The sequence below is a fragment of the Egretta garzetta genome, unplaced genomic scaffold (genome assembly GCF_000687185.1).
Source record: "Egretta garzetta isolate BGI_Z169 unplaced genomic scaffold, ASM68718v1 scaffold192, whole genome shotgun sequence".
In the NCBI taxonomy this organism is placed as follows: Eukaryota; Metazoa; Chordata; class Aves; order Pelecaniformes; family Ardeidae; genus Egretta; species Egretta garzetta.
The window spans coordinates 65735-75557 of record NW_009258881.1 but is presented as its reverse complement, the minus strand read 5'-3'; the positions used below and the strand labels follow the sequence as shown (position 1 = coordinate 75557).

General features: G+C 56.9%; 1 protein-coding gene across 1 annotated transcript in view; it reads right to left on the bottom strand.

The window, feature by feature from the left end:
• The window catches only part of LOC104121795 (deleted in malignant brain tumors 1 protein), a 20958-nt gene that overhangs the window by 7607 nt on the left and 3528 nt on the right, over nt 1-9823 (bottom strand). Inside the window, 11 exon segments of the mRNA XM_035889473.1 lie at nt 1-2; nt 4-146; nt 1585-1914; nt 2858-3187; nt 3837-4175; nt 4771-5100; nt 5771-6100; nt 6645-6968; nt 7366-7695; nt 9127-9456; nt 9573-9821. The exon segment at nt 1-2 is cut by the window's left edge and continues 182 nt beyond it. Coding sequence (XP_035745366.1) covers nt 1-2; nt 4-146; nt 1585-1914; nt 2858-3187; nt 3837-4175; nt 4771-5100; nt 5771-6100; nt 6645-6968; nt 7366-7695; nt 9127-9456; nt 9573-9821 — 3037 coding nt within the window.

Genomic DNA, 9823 nt, shown 5'->3' with positions numbered 1-9823 from the left:
CCTCTCCCTCCACCCCCCCGTTGCTTCGTTCAGGTCCCAGCCGTCATCGCAGACCGTCCCCCACTGCCCGGTGTGGAGCACCTCCACCCTCCCAGCGCAGCGGTGTGGCCCATCCACCAGCCGCAGGTCAGCTGAGCTGGATTTACCTGCTTTTGAGGAGAGGGAAATAGGTGGATGCTCGGTTGCAGGGTGTCCCCACATCCCTGGAGCACCCCCCACCTGCAGCATCCTGCACGCCTCCAGGAGGAGCAGGGCAGGGCCATCATTGGGGCATCAGTAGCATTGAATACAAAAGGGACTGAAGTGGCTGGGCGCTGCCAATTTACTGGAGGGAACAAAACCTTGGTTGGGAGTGATGCCTGGCTACAGGGTTTGGGTTGGAAGCGACCTTTAAAGACCATGTAGTCCAACCCCCTTTCCATGGATAAGAACATCTTCCACTCAATCAGGTTGCTCAAAGCCCCGTCCAACCAGACTTTGAACACGTCCAATGTAGACTTATAGAATGGTTTGCATTGGAAGGAACCTTTAAAGTTCATCTAGTCCAATCCTTCAGCCATGGGCAGGGACATCTTCCCCTAGAGCAGGTTCTCAAAGCCCCATTCAACCTGGCTTTGAACATTTCCAATGATGGGGCATCCACAAGTGCTCTGGGCAACCTGTTCCAGTGTCTCACCACCCTCATCATAAAACATTGCTTCCTCATGTCCAGTCTAAACATACCCTCTTTCAGTTTAAAACCATTGCCCCTTTTCCTGTCACTACAGGCCTTGGTAAAAAGTCTCTCTCTGTCTTTCTTATAAGCCCCCTTTATATATTGAAAGGCCACAAGAAGGTCTTCCTGGAGCCTTGTCCAGGCTGAACAACCCCAACTCTCTCAGCCTTTCTCCACAGGAGAGGTGCTCCAGTCCCTGACAATTTCCATGGCCTCCTCTAGACCCGATCTAACAGGTCTGTCTTGCGCTGTACACCCCGAGCTGGATGCAGGACTCCAGGTGGGGTCTCCCCAGAGCGGAGCAGAGGGACAGAATCCCCTCCCTCGACACTGGCCACACTGCGGGGGATGCAGCCCAAGGTACGGTTGGCTTCTGGGCTGCCAGCGCCCATTGCCGGCTCATTTCCAACTTTTCATCCATCAGCAACCCCAAGCCCTTCTCTGCAAGGCTGCTCTCCATCCCTTCATCCCCCAGCCTGTATGGATGCTGGGGGTTGCTGTGTACCAGGTGCAGGACCTCGCACTTGGCCTTGTGGTAAAGGTCATAGAATCATAGAATCATTTAGGTTGGAAAAGACCTATAAGATCATCAAGCTCAAACATTCCCTTAACCCTGCCATCCCACCACTAAACCCTGTCCCTAAGCACCTAGTCTGCCCGGCTTTTAAATACCCCCAGGGATGGGGACTCAACCCCTTCCCTGGGCAGCCCCTTCCAGTGCTTGACAACCCAGGAGATACACACAGGTGAGAGCTGCAAGAAGCCCCTACACCAGCCCTGCACACAGCATTTCCTCCAAAGGTCGGCAGCTGCCTGCCCCTGGGTACTGGCAGGAGCTCTACTCCGGCCAGCCCCATCCCCGCTCTCACCTGCACACACCACACCAGCGTCCTCCCCATGGTAGCAGTTGTGCATGCCCCACGTCTTGGCTTGGCACTCAGAGAAGTCACTTTCCTCCCCCGTGCAGCTCACGTTGTCCAGCCAGATGGGGCCGTGTCCCCACCCAAACCGAGCCGAGCTGGGGGCCGAGAGGGCCACCCCGCAGCCCAGCTGCCGGCAGACCACTGCCGCGTCTCTCAGGTCCCAGCTATCATCGCAGACCGTCCCCCACTCGTTGTTATAAAACACCTCGACCCTCCCGGCGCACTCGCTCAAACCACCCACCAGGCGAAGCCTGGGGATGCTGGCAATCCCCGAGCCTGAAAAATACCCAAAACGGGGTATTATTAGGGATACGCTTGTGTGTCTTAATACCCGCTAGGCTGAAGAAGGCAGGACATCCCTGCAGCAGTTTTGGGTGGCATGGTGCTTGGCCTTTATCAGAGACTTGCAGCAAAGTGACCACAGGGGGTTTTGCAGGGCGGAAGGAGCTGCAGAAGATCCCTTCCACCAATTTACACCCTGCGGGTGGTTGCACCCTGGTCTAGCTGTCAGGACAGGAGACAGCACATGTGTCTCCACCTGAGGGACACCGTGCTGGGAAGAAGGGATGCACAAGAGTCCTTCCCAGTGTTTCTCCATGCTTTCCTTCCCCTTTCCTTGGAAGCTGCATCACCTAGGGTTCACCTGGCTCTACCCTCTTTTTGGCCTAGAGGATGGGCAAAGGATCTTTTTCTGGTTGCCCCTGTCCTGCCTGCTTCCGACTGCCACATTGACCTGTCCTTGGAGGTTGACTTTCTAAGGCCAAGGCTAGGGTGGGGGCAGCTGGCTCAGAAGTGGTGTATGACATGAAAGCAGCTGGTCCCCGTGCATCTTTCTGCATTTATTTGCACATCCTGGCATGTTACAGCGCTGTCAGCGCAAGTCACTCTCCCTGCTTTTAAGCTGGGGCAGGGCACAGTCTCATTTGCTGCCACTCGAGTAGCACCCCTGCACCCTCCAGGTACTGCTCCCAAAGTGTGTGGGTGCTTCGCCCCATCTTGGACACCTCCAGTGGTACCAGACACTGAGGCACATCTTAAGCCATGCTGCTTTCTTTTCCCCACTGTATTGTGTTTTTTCCATGTCTCTGAACGCCGTTATTTTAATGCGGTTTCTACCAATCTGGGCAATTTGTTGCCCGGCTTGCTCCCAAATGGTTCCCAACCTGTGGAAGGATGGGGATTCGTCCATTTTACAGTGAAAACATGTAGTGAGGATTACCTGAGCAGACAACGCTGGCATCTTCCACGTGGTTACATGCATGGTGTCCCCAAGGCTTCATTGGGCATTCAGCAAGGGTGGCTTCTGTCCCAAGGCAATTCACTCCATCTAGCCAGATGGGGCCAGATCCTTGCCCAAACCCAGATAAACCTGGGGCTGACACGGCCGTCCCACAGCCCAGCTGCCGGCACACCACCGCCGCGTCTTTCAGGTCCCAACCATCGTCGCAGATGGTCCCCCACTGATGGTTGTGAAAGACCTCCACCCTCCCGGCACAGTGGTGTGGGCCATTCACCAGCCGCAGGGCTTCCGAGCTCCCTGGGTCCAAGTCTAAAACCAGAATCAGACAATAAATCCTGGCCAGAAATACCTGTCCAGTGGCTGGCAACACAGTGGACCTCCCCTTGCCAAGGGGTCTTACAAGGTCTCCACTAGCATGTGGCGTTTCTGCTATGGCTGCACCCTGGATATGCATGTACGAACAATTTTTTGGACAAGCCTGCTAGGACCATGGCTGGTAGATTGTGAACCTGGCCAAGTTACTGAGGAGCTCCAATGAGTATCCTCATGGGCACAGACAGGCAAGGAGGCAACAAGAGCATCATGCAGCTGAACAAGGAACAGCTTGGTGAAGAGAAAGGACTCCCTGAGGACTAGAGGCTGTGTGGTAGCACAGATCAAAAAAAATAACCCAACCACAGGGACAGCAGTGTGTGCCAGGGCTCGTTGCATGTGGTGGAAAGCCTATGTCTTACAGGCTTGGGACTTTCTGGGAATCCCAGGCTTGGGATTTCCAAGCACTTTGCCTGAGGGAAGCCAGGGACTGGTAGACCTCAAAACAGAAAACACCTTGTGCTCCCTGGTGGGGCTGTAGGAACAAGGGGTGAGCCAGGACAGGGAGGAGATGGATGGGTGAATTTGGTCAGACTGCACGGGCCTCCCCCAGGGGAGGACTGAAACCAGACTCACCGCCACTGACCTGTGGCCGCAGAGCACGAGACGCCTGCGTGCTCCCTTGACTTGCAGCTCTCGGCGCCCCAGAACTTGACTTTGCATTCGAAGAGGGCCCCCTCCGTCCCGGTACACTCCACAGCATCCACCCAGATCAGGCCATCTCCTGTCCCAAACTGGGTAGACCCCGCAGCCGAGTGCGCTGCCCCGCAGCCCAGCTGCCGGCACACCACGTGGGCTTCGGCCAGGTCCCATCCATCAGTGCAGATGCCCCCCCAGCGCTGATCGTGAAACACTTCAACTTTCCCAGAGCACGGGTCTGAGCCGTTCACCAGGCGGAGGTTTGCGAGGTCGGAAATGCCTGAGCCTACATTGGAGAGTGTACACACGTTAAGGAGATACCTCCTGCCCCATGAAACCTCCGTCTGCCAGCAAGGGGTTTACACCAGAGGCTGAGGAGCCTTGGGGGTCAAGGATGCTCTTGCAACAATGGAGAGGGCAGACCTTTAAGTTGTGATGTGAACTGGCCCAAGTGGTGCCCAAGGCTTGATTAGCATGGGTTTGACCAGACCACAGTCAATGGACCTTACATAGTTTGCCCTCCTAAAGCAGACACATGTGGCAGAGGCCAGTGGTCCAGATGTAGGCACCCTTGCACTAGGATTTGTGATAAATCACATCAGCCTAAAGCAGGCCAGAGACTGTATTTTTAGCAATAGCTCTGCAAATGTGCAAAGCGTTTGTTTTTCTTGGCCTTTGATGTCTGCGTACGGCTGCCCTCTTCCACCAGGGTGGACCATGAGGGGCTGACTCCACAGCAGAGGGTTTCCAGGCTGGGTGAAAACCATTCCTGCATTGCAAGCCCTTGCACCCACAGGGGAAAGCAGAGTCAAACCCCAGTGCAGGAGGACCATGGCATGGTTTGCCATGGTGCTCCTGGTGCTGCGATGGGTGATGGTTACCTGAGCATACCACACCAGCGTCTTCTGCATGCGAGCATGCGTGGACACCCCAGCCCTTGGTTCTGCATTCGGAGAGGGCTGCCTCGCTCCCCGTGCAGCGCACGTTATCCAGCCAGATGGGTCCCTGTCCCTGCCCGAAGTGAGCCCGCCGTGGAGCTGATACCACCGTCCCACAGTCCAGCTGCCGGCACACCACTTTGGCATCCGCGAAGTCCCAGCTGTCGTCACAGACCGTCCCCCATTTCTCATTGTGAAACACCTCGACCCTCCCGGCGCAGCGACCTGGGCCATCCACCAGCTGGACTGGGGAAAAGCTGGAAACAGCCGAGCCTGCAAACAGGCAAGGAGATGCTCAGAGCGTCCAGCCCCTTCACAAGAGGAGGAAGGACCCTGCTTTTTGGCACGTAGCTGGTGCTGGATGGTCACATCACAGAGTCACACAGAATCCCAGCATGGCCGGGGCTGGCAGGGCCCTCCGGAGCTCCCCCAGTGCCACCCCCCTGCCCAAGCAGGCTCACCCAGAGCAGGGGGCACAGGACAGCATCCAGGCGGGGGTTGAATATCTCCAGAGAAGGAGACTCCACAGCCCCCCTGGGCAGCCTGGGCCAGGGCTCGGGCACCCTCAAAGTCAAGTTCTTCCTCATGTTCAAGTGGAACCGCTTCTGCTTCAGTTTGTGCCCATTGCCCCTTGTCCTGGTGCTGGGCACCACTGAGAAGAGTCTGGCTCCATCCTGGTGACACCCACCCTTGAGATATTGGTACGTGTTGAGATCCCCTCTCAGTCTTCTCTTCTCCAGGCTAAACAAGACCAGCTACTCAGCCTTTCCTCACCTCTGAACGCACAACATCTCATCATCACCTCATGGAGGAACTCCTCAAAGGGTTTAGGGTTACTCAACCCAGCAGCAAGCAGGGCGAAGCTGGCGTCTTGGCCCCAGCTGGGATGGGAGAAGTTACCTAGAGCATCCTGTCCCACTGCTGGTGCTGGAGTGGAACTCACCTGAGCATACCACACTGGCGTGCTTTCCATGGCTGCAGGTGCTCGCTCCCCATGGGCTCGCCCAGCATTTTGTAAGGTCTGGCTCCGTCCCCTGGCAGTTGACATTGTCCAGCCAGACGCGCGAGGGTCCAACGCCAAAGTCCGCTCCCTCCAATGGCGACGTCGCCGACCCACAGCCGAGCTGCCGGCACACGACCTCGGCGTCCTGCTTATCCCAGCCGTGGTCGCACACGGCTCCCCACTCCTCCTGGTGAAACACCTCGACCCTGCCAGCGCAGCGGTGTGAGCCGTTGGCCAGCTGGAGATGAGCCGGCTCAGGGATGAGCGAGTCTGCAAACATCCGAGAGATCAGTTAATGCCTTCAGACGGTGGCCAGTTTCCCTCCTATAGCAATTAAGCTCCCAGCCCCTCTTCAAGCTGTCAAAAAGCACAGAAGAGGAGGAAACAGGAGGGCTCACCACCACCCCCCAAAACTCCCCCTCAGGAGCATCCTGCACAGAGCATCTCCACGCAGAGAGTGGTCTGCACTGGTTCTGCATCCTCCTGGACCCCAGCCCCACTCCCTGCAAGAACTGCTTGCCAGGTCGCCTTCCCTGAGCTTTCCCCAATGACTTGGTCTTGTTGGAGCTGGAGGCTTCCTGAAGGAGTGGGGAATAGGGATCCCTGCAGGAACGCCTCCCACTGCCCTAAATAAACACCTTGGGATGGGAAGAGCAGGGCTCCGATGGGACCATCAGGTGCATGGAGGGTCCGCGACAACCCCACTGGCTGCTGATGCTGACCCCCAATCTTATCTGGGGGTGCAGATATGCCATCATGACACTACCCCCTCCCACCGCCACGTGTGGAGGGACACCAAAGGAGCATTGGTCACCTGAGCAAACCACGCCAGCATCTTCCCCGTGGTAGCAATTATTGATGCCCCATGGCCGGGCCCGGCAGGCAGACAGGGTGCTCTCCAACCCCGTGCAGTTCGTCTCATCCATCCAGATGATGCCATCCCCACGCCCGAACTGACCCGCTCCAGGGGCCGACAGTGCTCGCCCACAGCCCAGCTGCCGGCAGACAACCTCGGCATCCAGCAGGTCCCAGTTGTCATCACACACAGTCCCCCACCGCTTGTTATGGAAGACCTCGACCCTGCCAGCGCAACGGCTGCCATAGTTCACCAGCCGGACCTGGTCACCCTCCAAATGACCTAAACGAGGGAAATACAGGGAAGGGCCAGCATGCTGTGACTCTCTGGTAAGGAAAACCATCCTGGCACCTTCTCAGATCGTTGAGCCTTGCCCCAAGTGCTGCAGGCTCATCAAGTCACCACAAAAAGGAGCTGGCTGATCCCCAGTGCCTGATGGCAGAGAGGTGAGAGGTTGCAAGCTGCGCTGTGGCATCATCCCAACCACTGGCATTGGCCCTCACACCTCCAGGAGGACACCCAAAATTTCTCTAGTCCCCCCAGACACCCCACCACATCCCCCGTGATGAAAACACCCATGAAGAGGGCACAGTCTGGGGCTGCTTGCAGAGGTGGAAAATGAAGGTGAGGGACCAAGACTCCCCCACATCTCATGCTGTATCGCTTCTGAGGGGCTTACCTGTGCACACCACGACAGCTTCTTTCCCATGGTGACAAGTGCTGTTGCCCCGGGGCTTTGCCGTGCATGCAGAGAGGGCAGTCTCTGTGCCTACACAGCTCACGCTGTTGGGCCACATCTGCCCAGGTCCTTGCCCAAAACGTGACCTGTTGGAAGCTGACAGCGCTGTCCCGCAGCCCAGCTGCCTGCACACCACTTGAGCCTCGGCCAGACCCCAGCCCTCGTCACACAGGGATGCCCAGGTGCCGTTGTGGGTGACCTCCACCCTGCCTTCGCAGTGCGTTGATCCGTTGGCCAGGCGGAGCTTGGTGGCCACGGACATCTCTGAAGCTGCCAACAACAAGCAAGGGTAAGTGCACCAGGAGAGCCACTGCTGTGTCTCTTCCAGCCTGAGCATCCTCTATGTGTGGTGAGTGCCCAAACTGGAGACTGAGTGCCTAGAATGCTCAGCATCCTCTTAAAAGTGAATTTTGAGGGGTGGCTTTGCAAAGGGGCTTTATTGCAAAGACACTTTCTTGCAAAGTCACCTTATCATAGAATCATAGAATAGTTTGAGAAGGGACCTTTAGAGGCCATCTAGCCCTACCTCCCTGCAGGGAGCAGGGAGATATTCAACCAGACCAGCTTGCTCAGAGCCCCGTCCAGCCTGGCCTTGAATGTTCCCAGGGATGGGGCCTCCACCACCTCTCTGGGCAACTCCTTCTAGTGTTTCACCACCCTCATTTTAAAGAATTTCTTCCTTATATCCAGTCTAAAGCTACCTTGGTTTAGTTTAAAACCATCACCCCTTGTCCTGTCACTACAAGCCCTACTAAACAGCCTGTCCCCATCTTTCCTATAGGCCCCCTTTAAGTACTGAAAGGCCACAATCATTTCTCCCCGCAGCCTTCTCTCCTCCAGGCTGAACAACCCCAACTCTCTCAGCTCGTCCTCATAGGAGAGGGGCTCCAGCCCTAGGATTATTTTTGTGGCCTCCTCTGGCCCCGCTCCAACAGATCCAGGTCTTTCCTGTACTGAGGACCCCAGAGCTGGATGCAGGGATCCAGGTGGGGTCTCATGAGAGCGGAGTAGAGGGGCACAATCCACTCCCTCTCCCTGCTGGCCATGCTGCTTTTGATTGCAGCCCAGGATACGGTTGGCTTCTGGGCTGCAAGCAAACAATGTTGGCTCATGTCCAGTTTTTCAGCCACCAATACCCCCAAGCCCTTCTCTGCAGCACTGCTCTCCATCCCTTCATTCCCTCACCTGTATTGATACCGATTTGCCCTGACCCAGATGCAGGACCTTATTGCAAAGGCACTTTATTGCAAAGACACTTTCCTGCTCCCTGCTGCACAGTCCAAATAGAAGAGCTGAGCTACACACACATCAAAAACTCCATCAAAATCCCTGCATTGTGGGTGATGAGTGAGACAGACCTGGCCTGGCTGGATAGGCAGGAATTGGGGATGGTGAGTTATGCCTGCAGAAAGCTTTGCATGGTATCGCTTAGTTGCCCTCAAGGCAAACCAGGCTTTGGGACAGGTCCTTGGTAATTCATGCATGCGACTGCGGACGAATAGCCTTTTGCTGTTCCTGCAGCTTAGCACTGGATTCACAGTGGCAGGAGGTGGGCAAAAGCTTTGCAGGGTGCTCCCCAGCGCTGCAAAGGGGATGCTGCAGTCAAGCACCCTTGGAGGGGAATGCAGAAGCCGTCCCACAGTCCCTTAGGAAACCCTGAAAATCTGATGTTGACCCCTCTTGCACCTCGAGGTGAGTTACCTGAACATATCACTCCAGCATCCTCCCCGTGGTAGCAGTTGTTGTTCCCCCATGCGCTGGCCCGGCAGTTGAAGAGGTGGTCCTCGGTGCCGGTGCAGTTCACCTCATCTAACCAGATGGGATCGTGGCCCCTCCCAAAGCGAGCCCCGCTGGTGGCCAACAGCCCTGTGCCGCAGCCCAGCTGCCGGCACACCACTGTTGCATCTGCCAGGTCCCAGCCATCGTCACAGACCGTCCCCCACATGTGGTTGTGGAGCACCTCCACCCTCCCGGCACAGCGGTTGGGGCCATTGAGCAGTTGGAGAGTGCCCAGGGTGCTGATGCTGGAGCCTGTGGGTGCCCCAAGGGGAACAGTTGGAGAGGAGTTGTGCATCACTGTCGGTACAGCAGGAAGGGATGCAGGGGTGGAGGTGGTGCATGGCTGCATCGCTGCCATCCCAGGTTACCTGAGCACTCAACGCTGGCATCCTCCGTATGGTGACAGTCATGTGCCCCCCATGGCTTGGCTTGGCATTCGAAGAGGTCCTTTTCCTCCCCGGTGCAGCTGACCTCATCCAACCAGATCTGCCCCTTCCCTTCTCCATACCGAGCTCCTGGTGCCACTGACAGCACTGTCCCGCAGCCCAGTTGCTGGCACACAACTCGGCCCTCGGGGGAACCCCAGTCGTCGTCACACACTGTCCCCCATGTCCCGTTG